Below are 18,566 nucleotides of genomic sequence, written 5' to 3'. Positions count from 1 at the left end.
ATTTTCTCAAAATTTTTCTGGGAGAAATGACTGAATTTGAGTTTTCAACTGAGTGTGTCAGTCAATAATAGCAGAAATTTTTGTACCCCAAATCCTGTTCCTCATCATTAGGATAAATATAAATACATAGTAACAACTTCACAGTTTGAAAAATACTTCGTTTTCATGCATGCAGTTAAGCATTAAAATGTTTTAGTGAGGCACGGTAGTTGGGATTGCATTCACATTGTCATTTACCCTCTATTTTGAAACTTTGTCAGCATCATATTCCACTCTTAAGTAAAATTTCCTTAGCATGCAACCCACAAGGGGATGTAAAATAAAAAATTTTCAGGGAACTGCAAATATGCACCATTGAGATGATTATAAACTGGTAAAAAAATTAGGAGCCAAAGGATATTAAACAGCGAACAAGTAGTATTAAAAAAATTGAAATCAGAATGAGTGAAAATTTTGATACAATGAAGCAATGGTTAACATTATTGAACTTTGATGACTACATGATGACATTGCTAAGAATAAAATAAGCTTCAAAAACTGCATAAAAATCAATAGCTATACTCAATTTTTATGCTGCCAGTGATTGAAACCTTTGTGAGAAAGAATACAGACAAAGCCATCAAAAGAAGTTAACAACTCTCAGCATACCCAATTTGACTCTGGAAAAACCACAAACTTAAAAATTATCAGTCCCTTCTTCTCTGTTTTTCTTAGAAATTTCAAGAGAATTTGCTTATCTTGCTAAAATTGAAAATACTCAGAATAATCAAGGTGTGACGGTATTTGTTATGAGAATGTACACTAATGATATTAAGCTGTATCAAAATAAATATGTATAAGAAATAATTATTTATACCCACTAAAAATTAATTCTAATTTCAGGTAGTATAGTGCAATTTCTCTGATTTACTCTTCAAAATATTTACCCTAGCATGATGGTAAACATGGTAACCAGGGAGATATATTCTGCAATTCATTAGCTTTAACTTTCAAAATGCTGCTTGTCTATGTGTGGTCGCAAAAAATCTTCAGGTAAGAAATTTTCCACACTTTCTAGCTTTAAAAAAATTTGAATCATCGATACATTTTAAAATTACATTAGATCTTGAATTCAGCACCATATAAACACCATTCTCCTTCATGTGTAAAAAGTTGTTTGCACAAAAAAATTCAATTCCAAAATCATTTCCATTACATGACCTACTTTGACACATTATTTTTAACCGCGGCAATTTTACTACCCACTAATCAAAAATGACTGAGACACATGTGATAGCACATATAAGCATAATATATAATTGAAGAATTAGTGCCAGCATGTAGAACATTTTATGTATGTATTTGGTTTTTCTTTAATATGTACTCCATTACTGTCTGGCCTGGCTATCATTAGCAGTCTAAAAGTTATTCTGTGAGATCTCTAGAAACAAATATGGCCAAGAAACATTGACTTTCATCAGAGTATCTTATTTGTGCCACATGACTAAATCCTGATACATAATTCTAAATGCATGCCTAAACCTAGCTATATGTCAACTACTTGCTCTGGATATGACACACCTTTTCCATATAAAATGAAATGTAAGCAGTGATTTAAAAAAACAGCTGTTTTCAGCATAAGGCATATAATAAATTTTTTATTGATTTTGAGTGCAGACCAGTGCTAGAAGACTTTCTCATATCATATAAATCCAAAGATATGTTAGTCACAGAAGGATATTTGGAAAAATGCAAGGAAAATCTTGACAGTTATTATCTAATTGTGGAATAAAAAAGTTAAATAAGTAAATTTCAACAACAAAATACCATTATAACGATTTGGTTATGAGTTAAAAGTTGTGACTTTTATCTCAGGACAAAACAATGAACATAAATTTTGATACACCATATTTTACAGTGATAATAGTGGTAATGTTTATTTCAAGATTTCTTCAACAAAATATCATTTCACTTTGCCTCTTCATCCATTAATTCTTATTCCATTCCTTGGCCATCTGTTATTCCTTATTCCTTTCATACCTCTCAAGACCATTTTTATAGTGAACAGCTAGCAGGGCCAGATTTACCCAAAGTTATGCTATAGGTACCTCTCCATAGAGTGCCCCTCCTAACTTGAGCCCCCCCTTCCCCGAATATTATAATAAGGCATAGCTACTCACATGAGGTGACAGAAGGTGCCCCTTGGAGTACGACGCCCCTAGGCACGTGTCTATTTTGCCTTACAGTAAATCCTGCCCTGACAGCTATGAGTAAAACTGAGGACTGCAGGTTGAGCCTCACTTTCAGAACTCCATAGTAGAAAGATATGGTGCTTTCTATTTTGACCCATCACTGCACAAGGGTGTTTGGGTACATGGGCACATAGAAACACACAGAACAAAGCTTTTTATCCAATGGCACTGCTGAAGCTTGGCTATATTCTACATTAAGGCCTGTCTATACTTTCTAACTGGGTAAAATTCAGAGAAAGTCAATGGAAAATTCAGTTGAGGTCCTTTATAATTTTAAAACAAATGCTTGCAGGTGCGGGAGCCCCTGTCCATCGAGTATAAACATTGAAAATCCCTCCAGGATATTCCAAGGAAAGGTATTTGGATTCCACCAGATCCTGGGACGAGTTATGGGCACTAGCAGAGACTGATATAGAACTAGAGAGTATTAGAACTGTATAGGAATATGACTTACTGTATTGCATACCTACCTCTCACAATAATTACAGAGCTGTGGTATCAGATCCTGCTTCTTTACAAGAAAGCCATTGAAAAAGCTAGAATTGTAGGATATCTTAGCGAAATCATAGTCCAGAGCCTTGCATATCTCTGGGGGGAAGAGATCACATGGTATTCTGCTTCATGAACACAAAAATAGATTTGCTGCCTTTCAGGGGTGGATCCAGGGTCTTTTTAGGGGTGGGGGGGGGCACAAGGATAGCCCTTAATACAAAATGAACGCAATGATAACGGGACCGTATTAAAAATCTTGAATATTTTTTAAGGGTCTGTGCCCCCGTGCCCTCCCCCCTAGATCCACCTATGATGCCTTTGATGAAATTGGTCCAGAACCAGCAGTTAGCTAGGGTCCCATCCATCACGATATCAGTAATTATACCACTTGAATGCCATACGATATGTAACTATACTCTTTGTCCAAATGGCCATTGAAAAATAACGAGATGCCCATATGCAAAAATGTTTTGATTACTGTGAATTTGGCTCCCAAAAGACAATGTGAAGGGACACCACACACAAGCAGACATGTTCGGTGGTGTGCGGGTTGCCTGAACCCCCTAACGTTGTTGTTCATTCTCATGTATCAAAAAACGACAGATTTCTTTTAATAAACTTTAAATTACACAAATATAAGACTGAACTACTTATTTACATTAACTTTTACTTCTTAACAAGATTGATAGTTGGCATCACTTTGTGGAACTTAAAACTCATCTTGAATAACGTTAAACTTTGTGTTTTCCACATAAAATATATTTCTCTATGACCATGGTTTTGACATCTGGGTATCATCAATACACCAGCTGAATGATGATGCTCAGACATCAAAACCATGGCCCTACAAAAATGAAGTTAAAGTGGGAATTACAAAAGGTTCTCACATTCACAAAGTTATTCAAGATGATTCTTCTTCTTAGGGGCTTGTTTCTTAATTCTTCCCTGAATTTTTGCATAATTTTTAACTTTAAGGCAGCAGTGGTCCAGCAAGGGCTTTGGGGGATGAACCCCCCCCCCCCCCGGAAGCTCAGAGAAATTTTTAAGGTTAATCCATTTTACTTAATTAGATTGATATTATTAATAGAATAGTGTAAGGAATAATAAAATATCCCTCAGAAAGTCTTAAAACTCGCCATTTTGAACCATTCATCTTAAAATTCCACAATTTATTAATCTCACACCTACTGCTTATACTGTGGGTATTAGCTGCACCTAAACCCCCCCCCCCCCCCAGTATTAATTCCTAACTGCACCCCTGGCAATGGTAATTATTATCCAATTTGGGAAAAAAAATTGGGATATGAGACCTTTATAGCAGTCTAAAACACTTTACTGTAGAGAAATTTTGATCCCAAAAATAAGTACCTATTTTTTTGCCCACCCTAATTATCTTCCCTGTCCAGTTAGAATTGATTACAGGGGTGGTGGAAGGATGCCATTTGGCATATTCCCTAGAAGATTCATCTCTCTGATTTACCACCCAACATGCAGCCTTATATGGGATCGGAGGCATGAAAGGGATGCTGCAACACAAACCAGTGTGGTCACCAGGGCAACTTGAGGAGATATATCTCCCTTGACGAGATTGATTCTTTCGGTTCGAGTCTTTGATACACAGGTCCACCTCACTATGTACCTCTGGCCTCTCTATGCAGATCTACCTCTTCCTGGAACTAACCTCCGACATGCATCACCACATGACTGGCCCTAGAGAGCTGAGGAGGATCGGTTAGGTTTTCACCACTCATTCACAGATCATCCAGGGCCAAAAATGAGTATTGAACTTCTAACCACACCAAGTATTTGCCAAGAACTCACCTACCAGGATATCATTCTTCCCCTTACTTCATGCACTGCACACACCCTGTTGGATCTCAAACCTCATAGTTAGGTCACACACACACACACACACAGTTGACCCTCAGACTGTTGGGAGTCAACCTTTGTCCTGTTTGTTTTGAGGTTTTCTTTTACTGATTTACCAATTCAGTTGCCTTTGAGAACAAGCAGGAGCAAGAGAGCAGGAGTATTATCCATCCCCTTCCTGGAAGAGGCAACATTTAATTTTATCAGATTCAGTGAAAAACAGAAAAAACATAGAGGAAACTAAAGAAAAGGGAAATCAATGTTGAATATGATTAAAAATAGGAATATGTGCATTTAGAAATGAGTTGTGTGTGCAAAGTAAATTTTTTTAGATTTTACAGTTTCCATTTTATTGCCCCTAGAACAAAAGACCTGGTGAGGAGGCGATTAAGAGAAACCATTAATATGAGGAAGTAGGATTAAGCGGAAGCTATTTGTTCCACTCTAAGAAAAGATCAGACAGCATGCAATTTTCACCCATCACTCTCCATTGTCAACATTTAGAATTGCACACAGAATAAAGTAATTTTAAGAATGTTGAGTAATGACTATCAAATTTAAACAATTATTTCTAGATGAACAAGATTTTGAAACTTTAACACGAAGACCACTTCGTATAACATGTCCAAATTGCCAAACAGGAGTTTTAACAGAAGTGGTTTATAAGAAGACAAGTGAAACACAGAAAGCTACAGCTTGTATGAGTTTAATTTGGTAAGCAAGATTCTCATGATAGAGATAATAGAAAAATGTTTTAATAATCAATGCAGAGAATTATCCAATGAATGTGGATATAAAGAAGGGACTTCCCCAAATACATTTGATAACTTTAAATGAATCAACAAGTTAAATAAAAAAACTGTAATTGTCGCATATGATATCATTTTTAACATGAAGTTTTTTATTTAACATGAAGCAATTTCATGAAGTCACGCCTACCAATTTTGAATGACCAATATTATGTTGAATATCTCAAAGCTTTATAATCTCTATTTCAGTCTCTGCTGCATTCCAATATTTAATCACCATTTCCATATGGCTGAACACTATTGTCCTTCCTGTAAATGCCTAATTGGATGCTATCCCTTGCCAGGACACCATTGAGTACAGTCCAACAAGGACATACAAGCAATATTAAGCCATAAATAGACCATTAGAAGGTACATACATTTTTTTGATGCACATAAGATAATAGAGCCAACATTGCTAAAGTTATCAAAGGGAAACATTTCAGACCTAAAAATGTATTGTTTGAAGAGGTAGAATTGTTTATTACAAGAGTCAACATAAATATCTATTTTCCACATAAATAAATATAGGCTACAGCTCCATCAGGGGTTTAGTGGATGTCTTCCTTTGCTCTCTAGTGTCCTTCATGCGACCTCAATCTTCATGCGACCTCAACTCGGTGCCACCCTCACTGCTTTCACATTCAATGGCATAACCCCACCAAATTCTTTTCTCTTCAATGACTCACCCTGTAGCAGGAATTTTTTGGTCCATTATGGTAGGTTTGCCTTTCCCTCCATGTATTCTACCCCAGTTTCACTTTCCCCATCACTCATATCCTAGCATAACTTTACCGCAAAAAGGCATTGGTTAGAATTTGCAACAGTCACATTTTCTGAGATGAGGTCATAAGCCTCATGGTCAACCCCGAATAGGATAGTTTCCTTCATCAAAAAAAACGAAAGGCATTGATTGTGATTCGTTACCCACCATTAGTGTATTCATTATATACAAATTATTTGGTTTTAGAAATCCCAGTTTACAGGAATGGCAATGGTCAATTTTAACCGCATTTGAAAAAGGCCAGATTGGCGCCAATGCAATGCCACCCCACGTGACGTCACAGGGACCTAGTTTCTATACGAGTAGATAGGAGTTTTACATCGTCTGAGGTTACCAATGCATGCATGAGGCACAGAGCTCAGGGAAACATGTCTTAATAATCACCTATTAAAACTGGCTAAGGTCGGAAAGTTTTCCTCATTTGATAAGGTGTTAATAATCCTTATTTAAGCCAAGCGCTACCAGCTAGCATGGTACTCTGCTACCTGCTAGCATCCTGCGTCATATCAGCACTCAATAGCCTCGCCCCAAGGTCACCTCACTTGCGGCAGCGGGAACCAGAATGACATCACACAGGAGTTTTCCCAGCATTCATACTTACCCATCGCGTTTTCGCGCGCTTGAAAATTTTCACCTTTCATTTAATCGCGAAAAATAGATATCGTCATTAAAAAATCTAAAAGCGTGAAATACGTACCCCAGGAATAATAATCTTTCGATTAAGACAATGAACCAATAATAGGAAACCACCCTATTGCAGGAAATTCTTCTTGATGATTTGATTTCACTACAGCATGAGAGTCCCATCTACCCTTAATTGGTTCATGCCTTTCAACTTAAGCAATAACGGCATGGAGGTCCTGCTGGGAGAAAACTTCCGCTGGAGTAGCTCTCAGGATTGCCAAGACTAGCAAGCCCTCCCACCATGACAAGGTGTAACTCATGTGAGGGGAATAGTGTCTACTAGCAACTAGTATCTGCTAAAAATATTACCAGTGATAGCAGACCCCACTTAACAAGTAATGGAGACCATTCAGAATGGTACTGTGTTCATAAAATGCTTGATCAGCTTAACCCTTTCGCGCCGGACCTTGGTTCAGGGATATTCTTCCTCAATACGAGTATCTTGAAAGTTTTCTTTACTCCCTTGTACGAAGTGTTTTCGCGTCAACTGAAGGCGGTGGTTCCCTCCCTAACCATTTCTGGACCCAACTCAGAGGCCGCCGATCCCTTTCCTTGGCCTCAGTCCCAGACCCTATAGAAGGATTAAAAGCCCCTTCCTAGCACAAGTTCGCGGTCAACTGGCTAAAATGTTAATGCAAAATATATGAAAATATTTGTTGCTCCCACCGATTTTTTTACATTCAAAATGAATTTTGTGTTTTTTTTTCTGAGCGTGCAGAAATTTTAAACAAAGTTCTAATGTTGATTTAGGCTGGTTTAATGTATTTACTAGTTGTTCTATAACTCCATTGAGATTAACGTTAGAATTTTGTTTGAAATTTCCATGTGGTCAGCAAAAAAAGATGAATTCATTTCTAGCATTTAATTTCAAAAGTAAGCAACAAATATTTTTTTGGAAAACACACCGCAAATAACAGTAGTTGACCGCGTGGAGAGGATAAGAAAGGGTCGACCTGAGCGGCCGAAGATGGGACTGGGCTCGCGCTAAAGCGGATCGTGAGGGGCGACCGCTTCCGTGGGTCTATTGTGTCCGCAACGGTCACTTTTTCGACCTGTGCCGCACAGGCATTCGTTGGTTAGGGTAAGAACATTCAGGACGCACTGGTGTGGCATTCGTTGTTTAGGGAAGAAAATCCTTGCCGCACAGGTGAGGCATTCGGCGTGAAAGGGTTAATATTGCTAACAACTAGTGTTAGGAGAAAAAAATTCATTGCATCAACACCAGAGAATTCAAAGATGCCTGATTGAGTAGGAATAGGAAATAAAATTATTTTAAAATTTTAATTGCTTACAATATTTATCACATTCTACTTCAATGATTTTCTATGCACTGGAATATCTCTTGAGACTTAAAAATGCTAATTTCACCCAAATATAACTCATTATCATCTAAATAAATCATTACAACACCGAAATAGATTTAATCAGAAAATGATAGTTTAGAATTCCTTAAAAAGAATTATTATTTTTCATGAAGACCTATATAATATACTACAGGGCACATTAGTATGTGTACCTAAGTATTTAAAAAATAATTTTAGTTGGCGCAGTTTCATTACCATTTTTTTTGGTATTACGCTTCCAAGCAAATAATATTGAAATTTATTATGCACAACTTACATTAGCAATTACTGTTGATGCGATATCTTTTCCATTATACAACTCTTCTATGTGCATTCTGCATGTAATACTTCCCTTGCATCAATTTGTCTTCATATTCAGTTAGAACATCTCATTTTTTTCTTGCAAACTCATTGCATCAACTCATCATTTGTTCCTCAAAGAAATTCCTCTCTATCCTGTAATCATAGCATTCACTTTTTCATGTGAAAATTTATTCCCTTCATCTTCACAGATATTCTTCATCCACATTTTGCTGGCTTTCCTAGATTTGAGATATACATATTTCATTCCTGACTCTCGAGTCATTACGTTGCCCTTCTTCAAATTTGAACTTGTACATTCTTCTTTCTTCAATGAGGTTTAAGACTTCATCCATGATCCATAGCTTTCTTTTGACAGCTTTTCTTCTCCATATAATTAAATCCATTGAAGGATAATCTTTGATAAGCCTTCATAACATGTAAAGCAAAGTGGCACAGTTTTATAAAACAACTTCCTAAAAAGAATTTTAAGTGTCCAAATGCACAATGTTACATCCATTGAAGCCTATATCACAACAATAACATACATATTTTTTATCCTTACAGGTTACAATTATCTTCAAGCAAAAATGGGAAAATTTGCAGTGTGTAGAGGAAAATCCACTGATTCCCAATCAAAAATAGAACATACAGTTAAGTGCACCCTTTGTGGAGAAATTCTCTCTTGTTCCAGTGAAAATACTTCCCCTTTGGTGGACCACCTTCGCAAAAACCATCCCAACGTGCAAGTTGCTCGCTTCCCTGAGCTAAAGCCAGGTGGGCATGTCCATGGTCACTTTCGTTAGGTTTTGACAAAATATATGTATACATTTTTTTCTTCAAAGTCACTAACTTAACTTTATTTTAAAATTTATCAATTTTGTCATGCATCTATTTCCTAAAATATCCCAAACAGCACACTTTCATTTGTAGAATTCATTCCGCATTAAGTATGATTAACCAGGTTGGTGTAAATCGTACCTAATATTCCATTCAATATGCATGTACATCTTATGTAAATGTTTTGCATTCAAGCTATATGCACATATTAGGCCATGATATGCAGAAAATAATATCTGCATGATAGCCCATTGAACGTATCTGAATACTGCTCACATGCAATTAACCCTTTCGTTACTAATGACCAAAATATGCGGCAGGAGATTTCTTGACCCAGGAGACAAAAGCCACAAATTTTCGTCAGAGATTTTTCTACTCAGGAGAATGAATGCTGAATATATACGTTTCCTTACTCTCCCTCTATTACGATGGTCATGAGTTAGCAAAGTCTTAGTTTCCGGACCCAACAAAGCGGGACTTAGGCCGTACCCTCAAAATCCAGGAGCAGGTCTGTCGTCTTATATTACCCCTCTGTGTGGTAAGGGACTGCGGTCATTCAATTGTTCATCAGTTTTCGAAATTAATATTTGTTCCTTTCGCAAAAAATATAAACTAAGAATTGAATTCTTTGTCTTTTGAGCAGCGTTTACAATCTTTTAATGAAATTCTACAATAAATATTAACTAATATCTTGATTTCAGTACAAACATCAACATGGAAATTGTTGCTGCATTAAATGCATTAATAATGACAGCAGAGCATCAAAATTTGACAATTCACAGAATCAAATGAGGAATTCAATTCAAAGTCTGTAATTTTCATGCTTATCCATATAGCTAATTCATATAAACAAAGCATGAGTTGACAGCGAACCAATGCCGCTGGTAGGGTTATAAACTGCAAAAGGAAGGAGCCCAACTACCCTCAGAGTCCGAGATAATGCGGAGTCCCCACTACGAAGTATCGAAAAATGTTGGTGTTGAGAGTGTGTGATTATCCACAAGACCCTTCTTAACAAATGGCCAGCAAAAATGCTCCAAACAGAGGGGACCAAAGAGCCTCTTGGGGCTCAGTCCTGCATTCATGCTAAGGAGAGAACTCCATCGTCTTGAAAGAGTTAAGGAAGTTAAAAATGAGCCTCGAGAATATTCATTAGAGTACTTTTTCCGATAAAACCACTTATTACAGTAAAGTATTCTCAGGTTTCGCACCGGGTCAGGTCTTCCATTTCTCCTTCCAACGTTTCGATGGACAACTCGCCCATCGTCTTCAGGGATTCAGGAATCCAATACCAAATCCTCAAAGCCTCGGGGTATATACACAGAATTCTGTGGGTGAGGGTGGTTCAGTGTCTCCTGATTGGCTGTATGTATTCTATATATACTCCAAGGCTTTGAGCATTTGGCATTGGATTCCTAAATCCCTGAAGACGATGGGCGAGTTGTCCATCGAAACGTTGGAAGGAGAAATGGAAGATCTGACCCGGTGCAAAACCTGAGAAAACTTCACTGCAATTGTTCGCCGGGAGAAAACCAAAAATTATATTAAACCACTTATTACATTTGCAAAACATGACAACCTCTAAAGCGGTTACCGTAAAGTCAATACTAATGCAGATGGCTGAGAGGGCATCAACCAAACTTAGTTCTCTTATGGTAGAAGACCTAAGCAGAAAAATAGGTACATGAAAAGATCTCAATTTTTGATCCCCAAGAAGTTCCCACTACAGACGTGAACCCTGACTTAAAGACAAAAAATTCATGGCTTCTCTATTCATGGCCTAATTTCTCTCTCTATGTAAGCTGGATATATGGATATGCGAAGGATAAAATATATAAAATAGGTGAATTTAGTCAATACTCCATGTATATCATTGCTTAAATTAGGTATCCCCGGTCAATAATATCCTAACTTTAGGGCAATGTGTGGGCCACTGAAAGCATGGATCGCAATCAGCATAAAATATTTTGCTGCTAAAATAAAACCAACTTCAGAGCAAAATAACATCACTTTTGTAAAAATATATATCACCAGTTTTGGCTATAAAATAACCTCACCTTTTGCATGCCCCTAAGCATGATTGACCCCGAACCGATGCCGCTGGTATGGTTATAACCCAGAAAGGAGAGAGCCCAACCACCCTCGGAGTCTGAGATGATGCGGAATCCCCGCTAAGAAGGGTTGAAAAAGGTTGGTGCTGAGAGTGCGTGATTATCCGCGAGACCCTTCTCAACGAATGTCCTGCAAAAATGCTCCATACAGAGGGGACGGAGGAGTCTCTTTGGGCTCAGTACAGCAGTCGTGCTAAGGAGAGAACTCCACCGTCTCAAAAGGGTTAACTTGATGCTATTTTGCACTCAGAAAGAAATAAGGAAAATGCACCCTATATTCATCTGGCTCTGCTCATAAATTTGGTATAATATGCAAATAATCAGAGGCTTATGGGGACATTCATCCATTTTCACTTGAATATTTAGTATGCTACTACTTAGAACGCTACTTGGGCATTAGTAGCTTACTAGGGAAACTATGAGTACGGCCGTATGGGTTTTATGCACATATTACTCCAATGAGTTGGTATCATATGTATACATATGTATGATACCAAAATAATAAGTAAATTTTATGTTGTGCTACACATCTTCCTCCATGGAATAGAAGAAAGTAATAGCAATATCACCCCTACTCCATTGACTAAAATTTAGAAGAACACTGATTTTTCTTTTATCTGCGCATGTATCATTTATTGAGCTATGTATTTCCTCACAAACATTAGTAAAATATAAAATAAAAACGTTATAAAACTATACCCACACACATTTTGCTACTCATATTAAATTTTTCTCTCAATTTGTAACAAACTGTATATTTATTTTTACTTTTTAAATTATATATAAAGCAAATGGAATTTTTAACTGGAAAATATTTGGCTGCAAAACATGTCATCAGACTTACTGAAGTAAATGAAAATTAGCAACAACCTCAAAACTTCTACAAAATAAATTCTAGTAACCCCCAAAAATGTAGTGTTGCATCTATAAAGAGTTATTCCTATTGACAAAAAAATAATTACAATTTTAAGTAGAAAAAATCTTTTTAAAAATATCACTTTGTCTCCTGTCTTATGGAGATACCTAGGTGAAGAAAGTGAAGAACAAAACAAACTTAAAACCATGAAAAATGAGGACAAAGACACCTGTAGCCAAACGGGGCAACCGAATGCTGATGACTTAGCATCTGGTGATCACCAAAAGGATGGCGCAAGTCAGAAGAAGTATAAAAAGCTATATGAGACAACAGGCAAGGCTAGCATAATTTACCATAGGTCCCTAGTATTTTGATCAAATGGAGCAAGGTAGCCTACTGGGTAGAGGACTGGAAGGGTCCTTGGTTTAAATACCAGGTAAAGCCCTTGGACATAACAAAATCAAAAATTCTCCAAAAGGGAGGTGACACATTGAGAGGTACTGGCTCCAACCCCAATGCATAATGAATAAGCCAGAAGCTTGGTATGGGTTGAGCTCAACTCTCTCCTATCCAAATCTTTTTTTCTTAAAATACCGATTGAGTAAGTGTCATTGAATATCCTATCAATACAGATTAAAATTCTCAAAAGAAAACTTATTATGTATTAGAAACATGTCATATCCATATTTTTGGACCAATGTTTGGACTTCTAACTAAGAAGAGTTCATTACCACAAAGTTTTAATGGTATCTATTTTGTATGGGAATGTTCCACAACCATGATCCTTCCAGTTACTTAGAATTTTTTTAAAAATAATATGTATTTCATTGCAGAGAGGCTACTTATACAGTGCTTTTTGTTTGTTATGGGTCAAAAAGGTTTCCAAACAAATGGAATGGTGCTACATATACTCAAGAACTACTTTCAATTCCATCTAGTGCTGAACATTATGCCAAGGCTACAACCATGAATATTGAAATGTAAATATTACGACATCATGCGCTCTTAACAGAAGTCCTTGTCATCCACTGCTTGAGAAAAAACAAGTAAAAATCAAATACATATAAATTAAATATGAATAGGTGCACTCTGTTCAGCATTTTGCCCATTCTTCCTTTCTGAGGACAATGAAAATTTTTTTGCTTTTGGCTGCATCACACACAGAGCAAGATCAGTTCGTCACCATCGTGAGCCTGTAATGCAGTATTGCGTTCTGCAGGATAACTACACTACAATGTCTAGTCATACATTTTTAACTTACGAATGAGGTCTTGGAACACATCTTGTTCCTATGTCAAGGACTTTCTGTACAGTAGTAATCATAAGTGAGGTGGAGAGAGTATTCAAGAGCCAACAAGATGCTTGATCTTGTACTGAGTTTTATTGAGTTGATTAAATAGATTACATTAGCCTGATGATAAGCATTCATGCCTATTGATGTGTTAAATTTCCACAATCACAATGAGACCTAGGAAATATGTACCAAGAGAGATATCAATGGCTAAGTTCTAACAACACGTATCTCAAAATTTGGCCGGTCTGACACAGGTATCTTAAACAAAGTGTAATAACATTAAAAAATTAAATTCAAGCAAAAAACAACTCTTTGGCAAATGGGTTTTTTGCTCCCCTGGAAAGTTTCTATTTTTGAGATACGTTATGGCATTTTTTAGTGTACCCCCCCAGAAATTCCTCCGAACTTATCCGCAGAACTTCTCCCGCTAAGGACTTTTCACGCTAAGTTTTTTCACGCAAAGGCCCTTCGACTCAAAGGCTCGGAGACTCTAAGTCTCGGAACTCTTGTCTGCGAACGCTGCCCTCCGAAATCAGCCAACCGAATCAGCCTACCAAACCAGCCATACCTGGAGATCAAGACTTATATAGGTAGTACGGCGGAGGAATACCTACTCCTTGGCAATCCAGGGGAAGTTGGGGCTGAGGCATAAGAATGCAGTTTGGAGTGAGAAGTACTCCACTTCTCTCTCCCTCCAACACCTCATCCCACTATGTCTTTCCCCTCCTTGAAGTCCAATGATTTGCCTCTACCAGCTATCACACCACTTGGCTATGTCTCCAACCCAGGAGATAGAGAAGAAAAAACCCGGCGGTACGCGGTTCTCCCCCATCCCCGGCTTGGATGACGGATGTTTTGCAGTGGTGCCAGTCAACAGGGGTGCCTACCGGCAGATTTACATCAATGCAGCTAACTTGAACATCGCCTCTTCGAACTCCTTTGCAAATTCCCTCCCCTCCACCCTGACAAGATTCGGAGGTCACCGGCTCTCTTTGGCTTCGGCGCTGGCTGTGGATAGATTGCTCGGCTGAGATGGGTAATTTCTGCAAAATCATACAGCTTGTATGTACTTAGTTTTTGGTAATGTTTCCTATGAGATCATTAGTTATCATCGTTGTTTTCTGTAATAATTCTGATTTTGAATATTTCTACTTCTAATAGATATTGATTGAAAATGACTCGTAATTTTGGGACAGTTGTTTCTTTGAGTGCTGATTATTCTTGTTTGTGGAGTCTTTCCCTCAACCAGCTAGTGACAGATGATCAGAGTTCCCTGTGTCTGGGGCTTACGTTCACAATCTGGAAGATTTAAAGACGTAACACCACAACGTGTTGTTAGAACTTAGCCATCGATATGCTGCATTGTCAATAATAGATATGTATTGTGGCACTGCTCCATACATAGGGAAACTTTTTTGATCCATTGTACTTCATTGATGCATTGTGATTTGATGTATGAAATAGGCAATCATTTAAAATTGCTAAACTGTGAAGATTCATAAAAATTCAGCTTTTTTCATATTGAATCTTTTATAGTGTATTAGAGTATTTCCATACACTTTTCATAGACCGATACAAAATAAATAAACTAAATTGAGGGTGCACAAGACACTGACAAATGATCACATTTTAGGTGAAAGTGAAGACAGGTATCAGGCAAAAAATAATTGATGGTAAGCAAATTTGTTTCATCCAAATGTAAATAGTGCTCAATATGAACTGGAGCCTACATCTATTTTCTAATAAAAATATATATTTTTTAAGATTGAGATACATTGTGACATCTGCAAACAACTACACCATTCTATTGCAAAGTTAAAAACAATTGTCAATACAGGAATGAAACCAGTAACCTTGGATCACAAATGCCACTGCAAATTGAAATCTGAGACTAACAAAAATTATCATCCCCTTTTTACACAGAATTACCAGAGGAAGATACATTTCCAGCAAAAGCAAAAATACGAAGTAGAAATAAAATCATAAAATTAACTTTAATGTTTTTCTTTCAACATTTTATATAGTTGAGGTGTGGCAATGTTCCCAAGGCTCTGTGATTTGTCAAAACTGTGGTCAATTCCAAAAACCAGTCCAAAAAGTCAGCAAAAAGTCTCTCTCTGAATCCAGTGCAGCTGCTGTGTGTTTCCTTGGGTAGGTATGCTACCACTTACAGATTGCACAATCCTCAAATTAAAACTTATAATTAAGGAGTGGTACATCTTAAAATATTTACACCAGTAGGAGCTTTTTTGCCAAACGTCTTCAGAAGAATTGATGATTGGAGCCTCTTTTTTATATGCATGCACAGATAGATCCCGAAGTATCAAATGAAATCAAGAGGTGCCAATTGATAGCCATATCTCCAAAACAGCTGCTTTAATTTCTTTTTTCAAAATAATTAGTAATGGCATATACCTAAGTTTTATGTTTGCTAGTGAAATCACTATAACAGCTAAAATATAATTTGAAACTGATTTATTGATTAGCCGATCAGCAGATGCAATACATATCAATCCTGCTTAGTGAACTACAATCATGGATATTACATTAATTGTCAAGGGAAAAAATAACCTGGCTTTTAGTTATTTCATTTAACGCTGATACATTTTTATTAGCTCAAATCCACACCCCTATGATACAGCCACACTAGGCCAGTGCTTATTTTTTTCAAAATGATCCGATTTAAGAATTCGTGGTCTCAAAATGTGCAAATTGGTGAGAAAAATTTTAAATAAATTTCCAGGTTCGTGCGACGTCAGATAGCATCGTGAGATGCCACATGCCACACACCTCCCTGCCACCAGTCGTGTCTTTGAGGCAGTGTTTTGGCATGAAGAAATCAAGATATGTCAAAATGGTTGAAATATTTGCCCATAGAACTCTAAAATGTCATGTTTACCCAAGGAAACATTTTATCCGGGTCGAAAAACTCAACTTTAAAAATAATTACATGCAGGCACTGCTATCCAACGTCGCAGGAGCCTTGAATTTTTTAATAGCTTTTTTCACACCAATTCGCACATTTTGAGACCATGCATTCTTAAATCAGATCATTTTTGAAAAATACGCGCTGGCCTACTACACTCATCTATGAATGAACAAGTGATAATAATCAGGGGCGGATCCAGGATTTCTTTCTGGGGGGCTCAAGCAAGGCCGTATCCAGGATTTTGCTCTGGGGGGGCCACAAGGATTCCTCGTAATATAAAACGAACGCAATGATAATGGACCGTATTAAAAGTCTTGCAAATTTTTTAAGGGTCTGGAGGGGGGGGGGCACGTGCCCCCATGTCTTCCCACCCCTAGATCCACCTATGATAATAATTAATGTTCCATGTGATTTTGGTGATAAAAATTCTGTCATGATATTTCACCTCACAATGTTCTTTTTACCTCCCTAAGTAATTTTACTTATTCAAATTTCACTACTTGAAAGGCATTTCAGCACCCCTACATATATTATTGCATTAGCCCATGGGCTAGTGACTAGAACAGATAAGCTCCAATCCGCATAGATCGTCTGAGAACAGAATAGATGAACCCTCCCAAATCGGGACCAGTAACAAGGCTGCACCTGGGTCCAGACCAGTGACCCCACCTGTTGTCCAGACCAGTTACAGTCTGGGTCCAGACCAGTTAACCCACCCGTAGTCCAGACCAGTTACAGACTGGGTCCAGACCAGTTAACCCACCCGTTTTCCAGACCAGTTACAGACTGGGTCCAGACCAGTTAACCCACCCGTTGTCCAGACCAGTTCCAGACCAAACTGGTCTGGAACAATGTTTCAATTTCTTCCCAGTTCCAGACCAGCTACAGACCTGTAGCTCCACCCCAGTTCCAGACCGGTTACAGACCAAATATTTTTACCTGGGCAGAAAAATTTCTAAATTTTTTCTCATAGATACTAAGAAAAATTTTAAAACCTCTAATTTTTTATAAACATGTGCATTTGTTGCATTTCTACTGTAACATTACCTCAACTGCCTAGGGAAAATATTTGTATTCATGTACATACAAGGAATCAAACCAACGACCAAAGGGTTTCCAGACAACTATAAGCTCATTTAACCTGAAGGAAATTTTAAAATGGAATAATTAAAGCCTTTCAAAGTAAATACAACAAGAGCACTTGTAACTTGCATCATGCAGTGCTTTAGGGCAACATTTGTTTAAAGTTGCAAACTTTTGGGAACAACTGAATGCTCTGAGGTTGTATTCCTGAAGTCAATTTTTCCCTATGGCAAATGGTGTGAATTAAATGTACAAGCTGAATAATTTTCCTAAAATAAATGTACCCAAGGAATGTCTAATATAAATTTTATCTGCATTTAATCCAAAAAGATGCTGGCCACTATGCTTTCTACCCTACATGATGTTTGGAGGAAACTCAGAAAATGCAACTAACACATACTGCAGCAAGTGTGGGCATTTAATCCCTCCTAAGACTATAACGGATACCAAAAAAGAGTAGCATTTTTCAGCAGTGGTCTTTCAAGGGCATTCCTCCAAGAGTTGAATTACTGCAAATTGCAGAAGTAAACATAGACAAGACGAAGAAGAAAAATTACCAAAAAAACTGAAATACTCAAAATCATGACTTAAAAAGTTTGAGTTATCTCTTTATTGACAGTATTAAAGATTCATAGAATTGAAAAACTACTGGAAAAACTTACTGTAACAAATAAATTCTAAAATTTTACCATTTATCAATCTACATAACCAGTTGATTTATCATGTTGAAGCATAAGAACAACCTTACGCGAGAATTCAATTAAGAAAAGAGATAGTACCTTGCATCAGGTACATACCAACAAAAAACAGATGACCCTCAATGGTTCTTGCACCATCCACTATGTAAAAAAAAATGCCTCCAGAATATAGCTATGATTTCCTGGTTAGTGGAAAAGATAGTAAAAGGGTGAATTACCCCTGACATCATGACCACATGCCATCAAAGTCACTGCTTATATGAT

At 37.2% G+C, this 18,566-nt stretch overlaps 1 protein-coding gene across 2 annotated transcripts; it reads left to right on the top strand.

Annotated features, from left to right (window-relative positions):
• The first annotated feature begins 927 nt into the window (after positions 1 to 927).
• On the top strand, positions 928 to 18,297 carry LOC124159458. Of its 2 annotated transcripts, XM_046535281.1 has the most exons (6): positions 928 to 1,032; positions 5,168 to 5,306; positions 9,059 to 9,268; positions 12,470 to 12,631; positions 15,617 to 15,743; positions 17,935 to 18,297. In XM_046535281.1, exons 3-6 carry the CDS (start codon positions 9,082 to 9,084, stop codon positions 18,062 to 18,064), a joined length of 606 nt encoding a protein of 201 aa, XP_046391237.1. In that variant the 5' UTR covers positions 928 to 1,032; positions 5,168 to 5,306; positions 9,059 to 9,081; the 3' UTR covers positions 18,065 to 18,297. The 2 variants fall into 2 exon arrangements, with proteins under 2 accessions (XP_046391237.1, XP_046391236.1); XM_046535280.1 differs by lacking the exon at positions 5,168 to 5,306 and having other exon boundaries at positions 932 to 1,032.
• Positions 18,298 to 18,566: the final 269 nt, after the last annotated feature.

This window comes from Ischnura elegans, chromosome 5 (assembly GCF_921293095.1).
Source record: "Ischnura elegans chromosome 5, ioIscEleg1.1, whole genome shotgun sequence".
Taxonomy (NCBI): Eukaryota; Metazoa; Arthropoda; class Insecta; order Odonata; family Coenagrionidae; genus Ischnura; species Ischnura elegans.
This window is presented reverse-complemented; position numbering and strand designations above follow the sequence as displayed.